At 44.5% G+C, this 19,857-nt stretch overlaps 1 protein-coding gene across 1 annotated transcript in view; it reads right to left on the bottom strand.

The window, feature by feature from the left end:
* The window catches only part of LOC126202882 (UDP-glycosyltransferase UGT5-like), a 126,749-nt gene that overhangs the window by 30,007 nt on the left and 76,885 nt on the right, over nt 1-19,857 (bottom strand). Inside the window, exon 4 of the mRNA XM_049936940.1 lies at nt 12,860-13,082. Coding sequence (XP_049792897.1) covers nt 12,860-13,082 — 223 coding nt within the window. The remainder of the gene's footprint in view (nt 1-12,859; nt 13,083-19,857) is intronic.

Genomic DNA, 19,857 nt, shown 5'->3' with positions numbered 1-19,857 from the left:
GGGAGAACGTTTTGGGGGTGCTGCGCCAGGTCTTCGCCAGACATCGCAGTTTTTTTTTAAGTTAAGTGATTCGTGATATGTTGTTTCATTTACTTGTTAAATTCTACTTGTTTTCTTGGTCAGTCTCTCGTCCCCAGCTTCCTCGTCTGTCTACCGTCCGCATTTGTTAGGCAGTTAGTGTCCGTCTGTCTGTCTGTCGGTCTGCCGTACGTTAATAGCTGCCTCTGTCATGTTTGTCGGCTTCGGTGTTAACGAGTTTATTGCTTAAGGTGTAAATGCCGAATTCCTGAAATATGCTTTTATCTTGCCTAACACCTTGAGAGGCGGTATATGCGTAATGTAGAGCATGTTGTACATTGTATGTAAGTCTGAATTTCATGGGTTTTTATTTAAATGGTCATTTTAGTATATAAAGTTGCCACCCTTCCACCGTAAGAGTTTTTTAAAAATCAAGTTGCACCTTCGGTGGCAAGTTAATCTTTTAATGTTAGTGTTTTGTGCCATTTGCATCCCTCCTACCGGGTGCATAGTTTATGTGCTTGTGTGAGTTGTTAAAATTTTTAGTTTAAAGTTATCTGGTGTGTTGCAGATTTGCACCAGTGTAGTATTTCAGAGGTTGTTGTGAGCGGTCGTGACTACAGCCGTGTCAAAAGGGAGTGGCAAAGCTCATGCAGTCAAAAAAATTTGTTCTTCCTGCCTTTGAACAAATTGTGACTTGATATTTAGAGGGTCCTTTCTGATAATAATTTTAAATATCTGTTTCTAAAAAAAAAGACGGCTTTTAGGAATAAAATTTCCATTTTTTGAAAGAAATTTGATTTGTTTTCTTCAGTTACTCCCTGGCAACTACTTCCACGCTCACATAGTGTGATTAAATGTGTTAATGTTCTTGATGAATTGCTAGTAAATAATGCAAATTCTTAAAAAAAAAGGGTTTTGAAAGTAATTTCACGGTTCATCACTGGTATCCTGCCGCCGCTGGCAGCGCGGATTGACCGTGCTGCTGACAATGACAGTTAACAAAGGGCATGACGATGCCGCGATGTCCGTGTACTCAGTTGGACAGTAGCTGCGCCTCGCTGATAGGCGCGTGAATAATATACGTAGATATCAACATTTGATAGTGAACGTGTTCCTGGGCTCAAGGAAACATCTTGGAATATTCGGCGAATCGCTCGACATTTGAACAGAAGCGATGCCACTATTCGACGAGTTGGCAGGAATGGATGAACCATGAACGAACACAGCGTCGAGAAGAAAGCCGTCGACCTAGAGAGACGACATGCCTTGAGGAACGAGCAGTCGTCAGAAGGGCACGCGCAACTGGTACTTCAGTGACCACAAGGACCATCAACAGGTGGCTCGCAGAAAGGGGCTGAGCTCGCGGCGACCCTTGGGCCAACTACCAATGATCTCTGTACATGAACAAGCGCATTTGCAGTGATGTCAGTGATATTCGGCCTGGAATCTCATTGGCTAGAGTAGACTGTCTTCAGTGATGGGCCACGCTGCGAACTAAGCCCCGGTGACGAGCAAAGACGTTTTGTCGCGAAAGATAGAAAACAGGGTTAAAAATAAAGATGTAGGCTTGGAAATTGTTGCTACCAGCGAGGCAGACATGACCGAACATAGCTTAAGTGTAATGTTTACTCTGCTAACAAGAGCGGACTATGCCGCATCACGAGGCTCGAGAGCCATTACAAGCCGCATCCCTTGGACACAGCGAACACAGCGGAGTACAGCCTGTTCGTCACGTAGGCATCACGTGCTGCCGCGTGACACACACGCAATGCTCGAGGGTACTGTAAACTTCTAGAACTAGTGGTACCGGGTGCACTACTGCCTATAAAAGGGCTAGGCACCATGGTGTTGGACGAGTGATGGCAGTGATGGAACAGCTGGTCAGTCAGTCAGATAGCTGGAGTTTTGATGCTGTGAGATTGTAGTGCAGTGCAGCGTAACCACGAGTGACTTAGACTCATTTCCATGTAGTCAACAGTCTGGTGCGCTCGCCTCTCCTGTAGTGGGCCTTAGACTCATGGAGCTATGAGAAGTTATACTAAGAAGGCAGTTAGTAGACTTTGTATATAGAACTGTTTATAAAATGGATGTGCCAGGGGTGCTTCCAGTCTACATATCCTCATGCAATGATTTATCCAGTGTACCCTGACATCCCAGCCCACAGAAGGCAGCCCACTACCACGAGGCCTTCTGCCAAGTAGGTTCTTTGACGCGCATCCTTGCAGTCCTTCCACTCCCTCTCAGGACTCGTCAGTGGGACACGACAGTGTCTGGCGACGCCCTGTACAGGAGTGGGATGCCAACTTGACTGTCGCCCGCCACAGGGCCTGACAACCAAAAGCGATGGTCTGGGATGCCATTCCTTTTCATAGCCGGACGCCTTTGGTTGTCATCTGCGGCACCCTTGCAGTACAGCGTTACGTCGACGATATTCTACGTCCAGTTTTGTTGTCTTTCATGGAAAGTCATCCTGGGCTTACATTTCAGCAAGATAATGCCCGTCCGCACACGGTGAGAGTTTCTACTATTTGTCTTCATGCTTGCTAACCACTTCTTTGATCAGCAAAGTCGACGGATCTCTCGCCAATTGAGAATGTTCGGAACACTGCGAGCTGGGCCCTTTACCCAGCTCGGGATTTGATGATCTAACGCACCAATTGGACAGAATATGGCACGATATTCCTCAGGAGGACATCAACAATTCTGTCAATCAATGCGAAACTGAATAACTGCTTGGATTATGGCCAGAGGTGTACCGACTCGCTATTGACATTTTCAATATGTGAGGTCCTCTCTCTTGAATAAATAATCTAATTTTTCTGAAATTGTTTGTCCGTACATTTACATCACATCTACCGATTTCCTTCCCATTTGGTGCGTCGTTTCTTTGATATTAGAGTATATGTGCTAGAATTTGAAATCAGAGATTAGAAGCTTTTGTAGACTTTTCCTGTCTCGGGCTCAACGTGGTTTTAGGGAAAGAAGACCACCCACAGTGCCACTTATCATAAATGGAAATGGAAATGCCGTGTGGCTAGGACCTCCCATCGGGTAGACTGTTCGCCTGGTGCAAGTCTTTCGAGTTGACGCCACTTCGGCGACTTGTGTGTCGATGGGGATGAAAGGATGATGATGAGGACAACACAACACCCACTCCCTGAGCGGAGAAAATCTCCGACCCAGCCGGTTATCGAACCCGGGCCGTTAGGCATGACATTCCGTCGTGCTGACCACTCAGCTACCAGGTGCGGACGCCACTTACCATTGAATGCAATAGCAGAAGAAAGAAGAGAGTTCTGCTATAAAAAGCATTTACTACTGATTTCGCAAAAGCCGTTGGCAGCTTGAGCAGGACACTGCTGTAGAGAATTTTTAAAAACTTGGATACACAAATCACCTGCCAGGAACAACTGTAAAGAAACTGAGAAAACAATGATATGAACGGAAAATTAACATATTACGTTTCTACAAATAAAGCAGTCAAAAACGGCGCCCGCTTCCACTAACACGGGTAAAGGCATCGATTGTTGACCCGTTTTTAAAATCGAAATTATATGTTCACGAAGAGATTTTTGTAGAGAAAACTATTTCACTTAACGCAATTCTTACTGCTGGTCAACTATCCATCATATGGGAAGGTGAAAATAAACTATAATACGCAGTTTTAGTTTGAAAGAAGACAGCAACAGCATAGGATTCGAAAATTTCTGTCAATAAAACATATAGGGCAGCATTTAAGGTAACTGGTCAGTAAGAACAAAAACTGCCCAGAAAAATAAAATTACGAAAGAAATATACTGCTGCACATTAAAACTGCAGCAACAGAAAGTGTAGTAAATAACTAAATTTTACTGTCCGCCTCTGGTAGCTGAGTTGGCAGCGCGACTGAATGTCATACCTAACGGCTCGCGTTCGATTCCGGGCTGGGTCGGAGATTTTCTCCGCTCAGGGACTGGGTGTTGTGTTGTCCTTACCATCACCATTTCGTACCTATCGAGACACAAGTCGCCGAAGTAGCGTCAATTCGAAAGACTTGCACCAAGCGAACGGTCTACCCGAAGGGAGGCTCTATCAACATGGTATTTCCATTTTACTAAATTTTACTTATCGTATGTGTAGAGTATTCTAGAAAGACTACATGAGTAAGTTTGTAGGTGATTTGAGAGTAAATTTACTACAGAAACTGCCACGTCAGGCAGCAAAAATGGCTCTAACCAAGATGCAAAGGCAGTTTATGTGAGAGTGGATGACAGATATCGGTATGCTATCCTATGCTAATTCAGCTCTGTCATAGAGTACATCAATCATGACTACCTAATGGCGTCAGTATGTCGACAACCCAGGACAATGCGCTCAATGGGTGAGGTGTCTGGAGAACACCTGGCCAAGCTACAGCCGAACATCCTCTGTGTCAGTTAGGTCAAGACAAAGTTACCAGCTTTAACGCATATGAACTGAAACTGCTGTCGACCAAATTACCGAATGTAACTTTCCAGCGACTGGACAGTACCTTCAGTCACGGTACTGGATCGTGGAAATGCGCGTCCCTGTGGCGCATAATTTTTGGTAGTCGGGATTGCGTTCGCGCTGTCCTGATGATTAAAAAAAAAAAAGTCAGGACCAGCTGGACCATCGCTCCCCTCTCCCGCCCTACACATGGGGGAGTCTTGACGAGGAGGCAGATGGCCTTCTCTGCACCTGAAGGCGCTAATAAAACATCATTAAGAAACAAGCTTTTATTGTTCGAAAGGAGACTATTTTCCCATTCACAGTGGGGTTGTGTACGCAGCACACGGCCACAGGTCAGCCGCTATCATTTGAGCTACCTCTAGTGTTAGCAGTTCGGAACAGAGGGTTACGATAGGGCCGTAGTTGGCATCGTAGGCGGCGTCTCGGTAAGCACCCACTGGTCCTGCACAGAGTGTGCGATGTCGGACTAGGTCACCCTGCAGCCACTGACAGATGTAAGGCCCACAGCATCGGGATACATCTGTTGTTGTTGTTGTGGTCTTCAGTCCTGAGACTGGTTTGATGCAGCTCTCCATGCTACTCTATCCTGTGCAAGCTTCTTCATCTCCCAGTACCTACTGCAACCTACATCCTTCTGAATCTGCTTAGTGTATTGATCTCTTGGTCTCCCTCTCCGATTTTTACCCTCCACGCTGCCCTCCAATGCTAAATTTGTGATCCCTTGATGCCTCAAAACATGTCCTACCAACCGATCCCTTCTTCTAGTCAAGTTGTGCCACAAACGTCTCTTCTCCCCAATCCTATTCAATACCTGCTCATTAGTTACATCTATGGGACCGAAAGGGGAGCGGCAGCTGAGGCACGCTACTCTGCGGTGACGATTATTGGCTGTTCCCTAGACCCACCAGTTAGGCCTCTAGAAGGCCTGATGGTAAATGTCGCCCACAGTTTCCCATCAGTCTTGACACTGTGGCTTTCAGTGGCAAAGTCTTCCTGGTAGGAATTGCTGTTCCATCAGAGTTTGAAGATGGCTTGCATTAACAGATAAGACACTGACACAGTTCCTACTCCACAGATTGTCGGCTGCAGTCTGAGTACAATTAAAGCAAGCCACTGGATAAGAGTAATATTTATACAGGAACTGTCTCACGTGCATTCCTATTGTGAGGTGACAGTGACTTCATTTGGGCTACTTTACTTGACAGGTCAGCTTTATGGGGCTGCCGGCCGTGGTGGCCAAGCGGTTAAAGGCGCTACAGTCTGGAACCGCGCGGCCGCTACGGTCGCAGGTTCGAATCCTGCCGCGGGCATGGATGTGTGTGATGTCCTTAGGTTAGTTAGGTTTAAGTAGTTCTAAGTTCTAGGGGACTGATGACCTTCGAAGTTAAGTCCCATAGTGCTCAGAGCCGTTTGAGCCATTTTTATGGGGCTTCAGCTGAGCGGAAAAGTGTCTTAACTTCACCTTTCAGTAGCACTGGTGGACGTATTCTGCAGTAGTAATGCTCTGAATAATTGTTGCATCTGGCTTACGATTTATACTTCAGTCCGTGTGGTGAACGCAATGACGGCATCCTCCTCTCTATGTAAAGTCATTTTGGTGTATCAGCATTTTGGATGCTTGGCCTTCATAGTTCGTAGCAATTAACTCTGTCCCATGGGTGCAATGAATGTAACACCAGCAGTCCTTCCTTGTTGGCAATCTGGCCAACAGTAGCATATTGACATGCATTGCTCGCCCCTTGTATTACCAAGGTAAGATTTCCAAAATTGTACTCCATTCTCAAGCCTATTACTTTGTGATGCTTTACAAATACACGAGCAGGAGGTGATCGTGTTGTGTAGCCAATGGTACCACATACTATTATGGAAGGTGCAGGGGCCAAGGAGCGATACCAAATGCAAATGAACTGTAGTTCGATCTCCTAGGAAGCTCCATACACTGATAAGTTCACCATGATAATGCACACAGAACTGGGATCTATCTGAAAACAAGTTTTCACTGTCATTGCTGGGCACACTACTGTTGGCGCGCCACTCACTACTGCTGTGTCAAAGAAAATGAAAACAACTGTTCTCGAGCTGGCAGTCCTCAGTGTAGCAGATGGACTCTGAGCACTATGGGACTCAACTGCTGTGGTCATAAGTCCCCTACAACTTGGAACTACTTAAACCTAACTAACCTAAGGACAGCACACAACACCCAGCCATCACGAGGCAGAGAAAATCCCTGACCCCGCCGGGAATCGAACCCGGGAACCCGGGCGTGGGAAGCGAGAACGCTACCGCACGACCACGAGATGCGGGCTGTAGCAGATGCCACCACACTGTTCACATGGATACTTGTTGCAAATAAGCCCACTTCCTGCTTCAAAGTACAAGTGACAATATGTCTGCTTCTTCGAGTGGTAGGTGTGTGATGCTGCTGAGATCCTGCATGGTGTTGAGTATGGACCTCCCAAACTAACATATTCGTCAGTCACACGACATTCATGGGGTCTCGCCCGACGTGAGTAGCAATAGCGTGGAACGATAAACCGGAGTCTTGCTGGGCCACGATGCTGTTGCTGTCAAATTTCGACCTATCGCAGTAGATGTTCTTCGCTCTTACATGAGGTATAACAGTATCTTCTCACAGATGTACAAAATTCAAATGAGATTTCTGAATGAGAAGCCCAGTGCTTAATTTTTCTCCATGTAGATGCTTTTACCCATACCACCTTTGCACCATTACACTAAAATATTTATCACTGGCATACCCAAGCATCTATGTAGATGCTTTTACCCATACCACCTTTGCACCATTACACTGAAATATTTATCACTGGCATACCCAAGCATCTATGTAGATGCTTTTACCCATACCACCTTTGCACCATTACACTGAAATATTTATGACTGGCATACCCAAGCATCTAATACGCATCATGGTAATTTAACATTTACCGCATGCCACCTTGACGGTGTTACAATTTTGGTCACCAACAGTTTATATTTGTTACCGCTAAAGTGCAGGAATCAATTATTCTCCAAATTATCAAAGTAATGTGCAGATTAACTGAAATGCCGAAATTGCTTCATTTCTCAAATTCCCTAGGTAATTTGCAGATGATCTAGATAATCTCCACATTACCTATCACACAGAATTTAAAGCGAAAATAAGATTTTTGCTGGAACAACAGCGGTCGCCTTACCATTTTTTTTTAAAATTTCATTTTGTTTGTTATTACTGAGGGCTGCTAACCCTCTGACTGAACATCCTGAGCTACCGTACCGGCAGCCATTTGGCTATCCGTGCACAACTCACGACTACACACAGACTTCCATATGTTGTCAACTATACGTCTATGACCTCTACTCGTACATCCATTATACGCAGGGTGATTATAATTAAAGTTAAACTTTCATAACGCTGTAGAAATAACAACACTGGTCAGTGTGGTGTCACCGCCAGACACCACACTTGCTAGGTGGTAGCCTTTAAATCGGCAGCGGTCCATTAGTATACGTCGGACCCGCGTGTCGCCACTTTCAGTGATTGCAGACCGAGCGCCACCACACGGCAGGTCTAGAGAGACGTCCTGGCACTCGCCCCAGTTGTACAGCCGACGTTCATAGCAATGGTTCACTGACAATTACGCTCTCATTTGCCGAGACGATAGTTAGCATAGCCTTCAGCTACGTCATTTGCTACGACCTAGCAAGGCGCCATTACCAGTTAATATTGAAATTATAAAACATGTACCGTCAAGAGCGATGTACACCAATTATGGATTAAAGTTAAGTATTCCAAGATCTTCGTACTTTATTTGCAATTCTCAAGACATTGTCCTGTTCCAGACCTCACGCCAGTCTGCGTGAGATTAAACGCGTGTATTTCGGCCTCCTCTAGCAACACGGTATTGGCTCTTCTGCCAACACAGCAGTCAGACTGACTTCAAATGGCAAGGGAATATAATTGGAGAAGGGGGAAAACGTATGGCAGAAGAAAAAAATAGTGTGAAAACTGATCAGGAGATGGCGCTGTATGTATCAGAACACGTAAATGAAAACACCTGTCATGCACACGACCCACTGTAGGTATAAACACGGCTTTTCCTCCTTTGACGTCTGCGACGTTCGCCATAACTGTCTCAATGCAGGATCGCGCTGTGCTTGTAAAGCTGTATTACAAGAATGATGACTGTGCACACGTAGCTCTGCAGAAGTTCCGGACACTGTAGGGTTTGAAAAAAGGCGTTGGTCCGATGACTGCCGTGGGTCTGGAGAAAATTATTCGGTAACTCGAGAAGATAGGTTCTTTTGGTGTGCAACCTGGTACAGAGAGGAAACGAACTGATTCGACGTCAGTGAAAGCAGTGGTCACAGCAACGCAGGAGGAGATGAGTGGTGGTGTGTAAACGTGTAGTGCACGAGGAATTGCCCTAACATTTGACACACCCGTGAGCACCGTGCGTAAAATCCTACGAAACGTCCTTCTTTGTATCCATTCAAAATTAACCATGTGCACGAATTGCTACCTGTTGACCTGCCAGCAAGAGAGACCTTTGCTTTAGAATTTCTTGCTCGTATGGAAGTGGACAATGATTGGTCGTAGAAGATTTTGTGAACAGACAAAGCCCACTTCCATCTGATAGGACATATCAATACACAGAATTGTAGAATATGGGCCACGGCAAACCCACACTCAAATCAACCAGTACGACTTCATCCTGAAAAGGTCACAGTATGGTGCGGGTTTACGGCATCATTTATCATAGGGTCGTACTTTTTTGAAGGGAGAGGTGCTTCCGGTCCTGTTACCTGTACCGTCACTCCTAAGCGCTATGAGTGTCTTTTGCGCAACCACGTCATTCCAGCTCTCCAACAGCGTAGATGTGTGAATGGGGTCATTTTTATGCAAGATGGCAAACCTCCGCACATTGCAAATCCAGTTAAGCAGCTACTGAAGCGCCATTTCCCTACATCCTGGCCATCCTGATTACCTGATCGTAATCCATGTGACTTCTGGCTGTGGGGCTGTCTGAAAGATGTTGTGTTCAGTGTTCCGATTGCAAACTTAGCTGCAATGAAGGCACACATTGCGCAACACATTTTGAACATGACCCCGGAAGCACACACTTCAGTCAATTATGGAACATGCTGTTTCTCGATTTCAACTTGTTGCAGAAAACGGTGGAAAGCATATTGAACATGTTTTGTGCCAGTGACGCGGAAATTAATAATCCGATTTGATTTTGATGGATGCTTTTTATGCGGTTTTTGGCCTCAGTAAAGTTAAACCCCTTCGTGAATGATGCTTTATATGCTGTTTTGGCTTGAGGACAATTTAAAACCCGTGTGAGTGATGCTTTTTGCGGATTTTGGCCTCAGGACAATTAAAAAACCGATTTTTCCCATCCGATGTGATATGACCTTGCCGTGGTAGATGGAGTTACTCAACTAAATGTGTAAGAGGTCCATGACTAACGACTTTATTGCTAACTTCGATGAATTGCTCACGTGCTGCCTGCGATATGTATGCTACAATAGAATCGCAGACGAGAGATCCGTGTCGGCAGCAGTAGCAGTAGTACTCGGGCGGTTGAGTCAGGCTCTTAGAGAACAGTTGTCTAGTTGTAAGCTCACAGAGAGCACTTGTGTCCTGTATGGAATTACCAAGGCCAGTCCTGGAGAACGATGGCGGTGCCTGAGCGATGTAGTATAAGGTAAAGGCAAAAATTATTATCATTTATTGCCTCGCGCATATGTAATTTGCAACAACTCATTTTGTACTATTGTTATATCAAAGTCACATGTAAATATTTTTCAATAATTTTTCAATCATAATCTTTCTTATAAAGATAACTTTTGACAGTCATTCATCTGAATTTAAAGTTTTTTACTAATTTCTCCTATCCATAGTCATGCTAATTATCGTAAGTAAAATCAGTTGTTTTTCATACATAACAAAATCTAGTGGCCAACATTGCACTGGGCTGTGCCAGAAAAATTTCTTATAGGAGCAGATATATACGCTTTATCCGGCGATTTCATTGAGGTAAGAATCTTCAGTTTATTCAGAATGACTTTTCAGGGCCATGACGCAGCATTGCTAAGGTCTAGATTTACCGATTTAGATTCACAGTCAGTTAATTACTGAAAGGTTATATATGACTCACAATTTATTTGAGAGGTTTAGTCGCCATTTATTGCGAGGCTGCGGAAATAAGTAAACTATTGGGAGGTTATAACTGTATCACACCGGTACATCATGCAGTTTGTTTAACGTCAAACGTACACCTTAGGCATTGTTGTATGATTCATTTGCCATTTGTAGTCAACCACTATTAAATTATGGTGCTTACTCCGCCTTCTATTGCTACATTTTGTAACTATTAATTCCGCTTTCCGAATGGGAGGAAACCCGATATTAATTTTTCTTCTGCCATACGTTTTCCCCCTTCTCCGATAATATTCCGTTGCAATTTGACGTCATTCTGGCCAGTGGTGTTATTTCTACAGCGGTTTGAAAGTTTAACTTTAATTATAAACACCCTGTATATTCCCGTACAGGTCAGATGTACTTGAATGTCGCTTGCCCGTTATCGGCGGAGAAATAAGATATTGCATTGCCTGTGTTATTCTGATTACGATGAAAAGTTCCTTTGGACATGCATGCGTGTCCAAATGAACTTTGTATCGTAATCAGAATAACACAGGCACTGAAATATTGTAAAGATCAGAAAGAGAATTTTTGTAAATTGTCAGTGCTGTGTCACAAGGAAGGAATTACGGAAATTTTACGAAAAAGCAACCTGAAGTTGTGCACCAACAAGAAGAATAACAACTTGCAATAAGCATGTAATTTTGAAATGTGTGTACCTGTTGTGTTGTACCTGTCATCTTTTTGATATGAATCTATGAGACTTTAGTTTTTTTTCTCGCCACTGCATCTAGTGGATAAATTTACATTGATATAGAGAAACGTCTAAGCTTTTATATAACTGAATGCGATTTTCACTCTGCAGCGGAGTGTGCACTGGTATGAAACTTCCTGCCAGATTAAAACTGTGTGCCCGACCGAGACTCGAACTCGGGACCTTTGCCTTTCGCGGGCAAGTGCTCTACCATCTGAGCTACCGAAGCACGACTCACACCCGGTACTCATAGCTTTACTTCTGCCAGTATCTCGTCTCCTACCTTCCAAACTTTACAGAAGCTCTCCTGCGAACTGTTTGTCTCTTCTGTCAAAGTTAAGCATAAATTCTGGGGCTGTCTTTATTAGTATACAATTGTTGCTATTGTTGTTGTCTTCAGTCTGCAGACTGATTTGAAGCGTCTCTCCGCACTGATCTATCGTGTGCAGGCCTCTCCATTTCTGGACAAGTATTCTAACCTAAATTCGCATGAAGTTGTTTTACTGCAGTCTAGCCTGAGATTCCCTCTACTATTGCGCCCCCCACCCCCCTTAATTCCATCCATTACGAGTTGATCATTTTTTGATGCTTCATCATGTGCCCTATCAAAATGTTTTTTTTTTATTTATCACCTTTTTTCTTCTTCCCAATTCGCATCACTATTTCTTCATTAGTTATACGGTCTACCCATCTAATCTTAGTATTCTACTGTTGCTCCACATTACAATATCTGCTTATTTTGACTGCATTGCTTTTTTCTATATTTCACTTACGTATAAGGCTACAACCCAGACAAATACCTACAGATTCACACAGATGTTAAAATATTTCTCTCTTTCCGATAAACTGATATTGTCAGTCATTTCGTATCCTCTCTACTTCAACCACTGTTAGTTATTTTGTTCCCCAAATAGCAAGTATTACTGTATCATTTCCTAATCTGATTCCCTCAGCGTTATCTGACTTAATTCGACTTCAGTTCATTTCTTTTTTTTTTTTTACTTTCATTTACGTTCGCTTTACAATGTCTTTGCATGGCACTATTAATTCCGTTCAAGTGATTTTCCTAGTGTTTTCTGTCTTTGTCAGAGTTACAATATCACCGACAATCCCTAAAATTTTCATTTCTTCTCTCTGAACTATAATTCACTTCCCTGCTTTCTCTTTAGTTTCTTTGATTTATTGTATGGCGTGGGAGAAGCCTGTAACTGTGTCTCATTTCATTCTCAACTACTGATACCGTTTCACTCCCTTCGTGTACAGAGAATTGAAATTCGTTAGTACAGGCGTTTAAATTGTTTAGTGGAATCAGTTCTACTTGTTAATATGTGATAAAAGTACGCTTTTTCGAGAAATGGTTGCTTCGATTTTTAAAAGGTTTCCTACTATTGCATGGTGGGTTATTCAGCAACAATCCACTTGCAGATAGACATAATTTTTTAAAAAATAAATAAAATCAGAGATGACCTTACCCAGTATATCAGATTGAGGCAGCCACTTCCCAACTTTCATGTTAGTCGGTTTTCCTGGAAAAGTTTCTGCCTCCCATTTGAAGAGAACACGTTGTTTGAGCTTCGAGAATGTCTCCACAATAGCCAGTCTCTTCTCCTCAGGAAGATCAGCACTTTTCAGGTTCGATCCCATGCTGAAGAGTATTGCCCCGTCCTTTGCACCGTCGAGAAATTCCTGCAGGTCCTGTGAATACCGATAGCCAGTTTTAGTCATGTGCTTATGGCAATGATAGCAGTAATATCGCCGCTGAAGGGAAGAAATGCATAAGTTCAGTACGGAAGAAAAAGAAAATATTCTGGTTGATCACCTCGAGTATGTCGTTTACTGAAATTATTCATATGTTACAACTGTATAATATGAGAAGCGATCAGAAAGTATCCATTTGAGGACGTTACAGGAGTGTATAAGTAAAGTGGAGCGACTCCTATGCGGGTATATGAGCACCAACATACAGGCAAGGGATTAGTGTGTCATTCTTGTATTTCCGACGTGTGTGCAGTATATGCCGAAACGTGACCTGTGGCGACGTTATTACCAGATGCGTCCAAACAAGATCAACGTGCTGTTATTCTTTTCTATGTTGCCGAACGACAGCATCCAGTACACATCCATCCGACAATGCAGAATACGTGTGGGGTAGAAAGTCTGTCGAAAGTCAACGTTATGGAATGGTGCACCAACTGGCGCAGCTGCTTCATGATAATGAACGTGCCCATATCGCAAATGTCGTAAAGCAGAAGTTGCGCCAAGTCAATCCGGAGATATTCCAGCTTTATTTTTTATATTGTTTACCGCAAAGTTATCTTGAAAGATACTTTTCTGTACCTATTTATATACTGCTACCAATATACACTCAGGCTCATACATTAAGAATAATTGTAGAATGTGGTGCCACGCAACGTGACACTAGACAAAACTGGCACTAATAGCATAGGCACGTAGGAAACATACACGACACAGATCTGTAAGTCCATGGTTTTGGTGATAAGTTGAGAAAATCGTCCCGAAACAGATATGCTACAAAACGCCACTGTTTCCTGCGCATGTACCCCGCATCAATATGGGATATGATTACCATGCACACGTACACAGGCCACACAACGGGTTGGCATACTCTGGATCAGGTGGTCGAGCAGCTGCTTGGGTATAGCATCCCATTCTTGCGCCAGTGCCTGTCGGCTCCATAAGTGTCGTGGGGGTTTGAAAACGTGCAGCGATACGTCGACCGAGAGCATCCCAGACGTGCTCGATGGGGTTTAGGTCTGGAGAACAGGCAGGCCACTCCAGTCGCCTGATAACTTCTGTTTCAAGTTACCCCTCCACGATGGCAGCTCTGTGGGGCCGTGCGTTATCATCCATCAGGAGGAAGGTGGGACTCACTGCACACCTGAAAAGGTGGACATACTGGTGCAAAATGACATCCCGATAAACCTGACCTGTTACAGTTTCTCTGTCAAAGACATGCAGGGATGTACGTGCACCAATCATAATCCCATCCACACCATCAAACCACAACCTCCATAAATGTACCTTTCAAGGACGTTAAGGGGTTGGTATCTGGTTCCTGGTTCACGCCAGATGAAAACCCGGGGAGAATCACTGTTCAGACTATACCAGGACTCGTCCGTGAACATAACCTGGGACTACTGTTCCAACGACCATGTACTGTGTTCTTGACACCAGACTTTACGGGATCTCCTGTAACCAGGAGTCAGTACGCCACCTTGCAGGTCTCTGGGCGAGTAAATCATGTCTGTTCAGTCGTCTGTAGACAGTGTGTCTGGAGACAACTGTTCCAGTGGCTGCGGTAAAGTCCCGAGCAAGGCTACCTGCAAGTGGCCGTCTGAAGGCACTGATGGTGAGCTATCGGTCTTCTTGTGGTGTTTTGCACTGTGGACGTCCCATACTCTAGCGCCTGGACACTTTTCCTGTCAGCTGGAATCCTTGCCATAATCGTGAGATCACACTTTGTGGCACATGGAGCTCCCGTGCTACGACCTGCTGTGTTTGAGCAGCCTCCAGTCGCCCTAGTATTCTATCCCTCATAACGCCATCAATATGTCTTCTCTGAGCCATTTTCAACACACAGTCACCATTAGCACGTCTGTACACTTACCTGCTGCACCGTACTCTGACATGCACCAACGCAGCTCTGAGTATGTGGACTGCTGCCAGCGCCACCGTGCGACGACCGCAGGTCAAATGCACCTCATGGTCATACCCCGAGGTGATTTAAACCCCCAAACCGCCCACCAGAGCGTTGTTTCAGGACAGCTGTATGCAAGACAGCTATATTTCCAGCTCGAGTTTGTTAATCATTTACAAAGATCGTGCAGTTCTTGGTTTACCTCGCCAGTTTAAGGTGGAGAACTACACTGAAACTTTCATATCTTTAAAGCGTGTCTTCCATAAATTCATTACGCTTCCTACCACCGAAATGTGTTGAACCTTTTCTACTACATATAGATTTGGCTTTCTTTCATTAGCTCACATGTTGAGAACGCTGTGTACTACATATTTTCTGAAAAGCGATGTTAGCGTTATGACTTGTCTCAACTATTTTTCGAGGCAATTATACACTTGTGTTCAAATATCTTTTAAATCAGTTATCTTCCTTTGTCATCACTTTTCTTCTGGCACCGAATTTCACTCAGCACCTACTACAGTTTCACTTATCGCTGGGCGCACAGCTTGCCTTCAGCAATGACAATAACTTTCTAGAATTCTTACGATGGTTAGTATCGACATCAGAATCTTGCGCTATGTCTGATATTTCAGTGCAGAGGATGGATGACAGAGTTGGACGCAGGGTGGCAACGTCACAGTTTCCTCATTCGATAAAGTATGGCTATTTGAAATCTATCATTTGTGTGCTGTTAAACAGGGTTGGTCCACATTCCCATCACACTGCAGCAGTGCTATAAGCTCCACTGCTTGAATACTTTTCGTTCACAGTCGGCCGTTTGTTACGACTCTTGAAGTTCACGTAAATTCAATTTGCGTTTGCAATGCCCATTGCAAATCGCTGTAGAAAGTATGCCTTTCGTGCCTAGGTCATTTCCGTATGTTTCGAAGTTAGATCACGTCACTAGATAATTCATAGGGCTAAAAATTTTTCGCGTGAGGACATTTTCAGTTCTGGATATATTTCGGAATTTCTTTCATAAGTAATCAGTTTCTAAAACCCAGCACGAACCTCCCACTTGTAAACCTTTAGGCTATCCCGGCGATCTGTTGACATCTTAAGGTGTCGAGTATTCTGCTTGATATCGCTGTCGCCCATGCACAGTATTTCGATCACGTGATTCGTTGTCCTCACCAGGTGCTACCTGAGACTGCTATTCACGTGAAAATGCCCCCCCCCCTCCTCCCCCAACATGGTCGGTTCTAGGCGCTCCATCTGCAGACGTTTGCACTAGAATCGTCCCGAGATGATCCGTCTTCGGTGCGGTGCATTTAGCCGCGAGCTGGTGTTCCGTTTCCTCTCCGACGCACCTGACAGCGATGAAGGGTACAGGGTGCACCCATCTGCAGGTGGTCGCTCATGTCGGCACCAATGATGCGTGTCGCTGTGGATCGGAGGAAATCCTCTCTGGCTTCCAGCGGCTATCTGATTTGGTGAAGACTGCCAGTCTCGCTAGCGGGATGAAAGCAGAGCTCACCATCTGCAGCATCGACGACAGGACTGACTGCGGACCTGTGGTATAGAGCCGAGTGGAGGGTCTGAATCAGAGGCTGAGACCGTTCTGGGACCGTGTGGGCTGCAGATTCCTCGACTTGCACCATAGAGTGGTGGGGTTTCAGGTTCCGCTGGATAGGTCAGGTGTCCACTACACCCAACAGGCGGCTACACGGGTAGCAGGGGTTGTGTGGCGTGGACTAGGCGGTTTTTTAGGTTAGATGGCCTCGGGCAAGTACAGAAAGGGCAACAGCCTCAAAGGGTGCGGGACAAAATCAGGACATGCGGGGACCAAGCAGCAGTCGGTATTGTAATTGTAAACTGTCGAAGCTGCGTTGGTAAAGTACCGGAACTTCAAGCGCTGATAGAAAGCACCGAAGGTGACATCGTTATAGGTACAGAAAGCTGGCTCAAGCCAGAGATAAATTCTGCCGAAATTTTTACAAAGGCACAGACGGTGTTTAGAAAGGATAGATTGCATGCAGCCGGTGGTGGCGTGTTTGTCGGTGTTAGTAGTAGTTTATCCTGTAGTGAAATAGAAGTGGATAGTTCCTGTGAATTATTATGGGTGGAGGTTACACTCAACAACCGAGCTAGGTTAATAATTGGCTCCTTTTACCGACCTCCAAACTCATCAGCATTAGTGGCAGAACAACTGAGAGAAAATCTAGAACACATTTCACATAAATTTCCTCAGCGTGTTATAGTCTTAGGTGGAGATTTCAATTTACCAGATATAGACTGGGACACTCAGATGTTTAGGACGGGTGGTAGGGACAGAGCATCGAGTGAAATTATACTGAGTGCACTATCCGAAAATTACCATGAGCAGTTAAACAGAGAACCGACTCGTGGAGATAACATCTTGGACCTACTTGTAACAAACAGACCCGAACTTTTCGACTCCGTAAGGGCAGAACAGGGAATCAGTGATCATAAGGCCGTTGCAGCATCCCTGAATATGGAAGTAAACAGGAATATAAAAATAAAGGGATGAAGGTTTATCTGTTTAGCAAGAGTAGTAGAAGGCAGATTTCAGACTACCTAACAGATCAAAACGAAAATTTCTTTTCCGACACTGACAATGTTGAGTGTTTATGGAAAAAGTTCAAGGCAATCGTAAAACGCGTTTTAGACAGGTACGTGCCAAGTAAAACTGTGAGGGACGGAAAAAACTCACCGTGGTTCAACAAAAAAGTTAGGGAACTACTGCGAAAGCAAAGAGAGCTGCACTGCAAGTTTAAACGCAGCCAAAACCTCTCAGACAAACAGAAGCTAAACGATGTCAAAGTTAGCGTAAGGAGGGCTATGCATGAAGCGTTCAGTGAATTCGAAAGTAAAACTCTATGTACAGACTTGACAGAAAATCCTAGGAAGTTCTGGTCTTACGTTAAATCAGTAAGTGGATCGAAACCGCATATCCAGACACTCTGGGATGATGATGGCATTGAAACAGAGGATGACACGCGTAAAGCTGAAATACTAAACACCTTTTTCCAGAGCTGATTCACAGAGGAAGACCGCACTGCAGTGCCTTCTCTAAATCACCGTACGAACGAAGAAATGGCTGACATCGAAATAAGTGTCCAAGGAATAGAAAAGCAACTGAAATCACTCAACAGAGGGAAGTCCACTGGTCCTGACGGGATACCGATTCTACACAGAGTACGCGATAGAACTTTCCCCCCTTCTAAAAGCCGTGTACCGCAAGTCTCTAGAGGAACGTAAAGTTCGAAATGATTGGAAAAGAGCACAGGTAGTCCCAGTTTTCAAGAAGGGTCGTCGAGCAGATGCGCAAAACTGTAGGCCTATATCTCTGACATCGATCTGTTGTAGAATTTTAGAACATGTTTTTTGCTCGCGTATCATGTCATTTCTGGAAACCCAGAATATACTCTGTATGAATCAACATGTATTCCGGAAACAGCGATCGTGTGGGACCCAACTCGCATTATTTTTTCATGAGACCCGGAAAATATTAGATACAGGCTCCCAGGTAAATGGCAATTTCCTTAAGTTCCGGATGGCGTTCGATACAATTCCGCACTGTCGCCTGATAAACAAAGTAAGAGCCTACGGAATATCAGACCAGCTGTGTGGCTGGATTGAAGAGTTTTTAGCAAACAGAACACAGCATGTTGTTCTCAATGGAGAGACGTATACAGACATTAAAGTGACCTCTGGCGTGCCACAGGGGAGTGTTATGGGACCATTACTTTTCACTATATATATAAATGACCTAGTAGATAGTGTCGGAAGTTCCATGCGGCTTTTCGCGGATGATGCTGTCGTATACAGAGAAGTTGCAGCATTAGAAAATTGTAGCGAAATGCAGGAAGATCTGCAGCGGATAGGCACTTGGTGCAGGGAGTGGCAACTGTCCCTTAACATAGACAAATGTAATGTATTGCGAATACATAGAAAGAAGGATCCTTTATTGTATGATTATATGATAGCGGAACAAACACTGGTAGCAGTTACTTCTGTAAAATATCTGGGAGTATGCGTACGGAACGATTTGAAGTGGAATGATCATATAAAATTAATTGTTGGTAAGGCGGGTGCCAGGTTGAGATTCATTAGGAGAGTCCTTAGAAAATGTAGTCCATCAACAAAGGAGGTGGCTTACAAAACACTCGTTCGACCTATACTTGAGTATTGCTCATCAGTGTGGGATCCGTACCAGGTCGGGTTGACAGAGGAGACAGAGAAGATCCAAAGAAGAGCGGCGCGTTTAGTCACAGGGTTATTTGCTAAGCGCGATTGCGTTACGGAGATGTTTAGCAAACTCAAGTGGCAGACTCTGCAAGAGAGGCGCTCTTCATCGCGGTGTAGCTTGCTGTCCAGGTTTCGAGAGGGTGCGTTTCTGGATGAGGTATCGAATATATTGCTTCCCCCTACTTATACCTCCCGAGGAGATCACGAATGTAAAATTAGAGAGATTCGAGCGCGCACGGAGGCTTTCCGGCAGTCGTTCTTCCCGCGAACCATACGCGACTGGAACAGGAAAGGGAGGTAATTACAGTGGCACGTAAAGTACCCTCCACCACACACCGTTGGGTGGCTTGCGGAGTATAAAATGTAGATGTAGATCTGTCGTTATGTTCTCGGTGCGGTGCGCCTGGTTTCATTCCGCACGTTCTAAGTTATTCTTTTTGTTGAGTTTTGCTGCTGCAACCGTTTCGATCTTAAAAACTCCAGTACAGGCTACCACGCCCAGTGGTGCCCAGTGTCAGGATTCACCACGTTTTCCGCCGTCTTCATCACTACAGACTCTTT

Source organism: Schistocerca nitens, chromosome 9 (genome assembly GCF_023898315.1).
Source record: "Schistocerca nitens isolate TAMUIC-IGC-003100 chromosome 9, iqSchNite1.1, whole genome shotgun sequence".
In the NCBI taxonomy this organism is placed as follows: domain Eukaryota; kingdom Metazoa; phylum Arthropoda; class Insecta; order Orthoptera; family Acrididae; genus Schistocerca; species Schistocerca nitens.
Note: the sequence above shows the minus strand (reverse complement) of the source record. Positions and strands in the feature narration are given on the sequence as shown.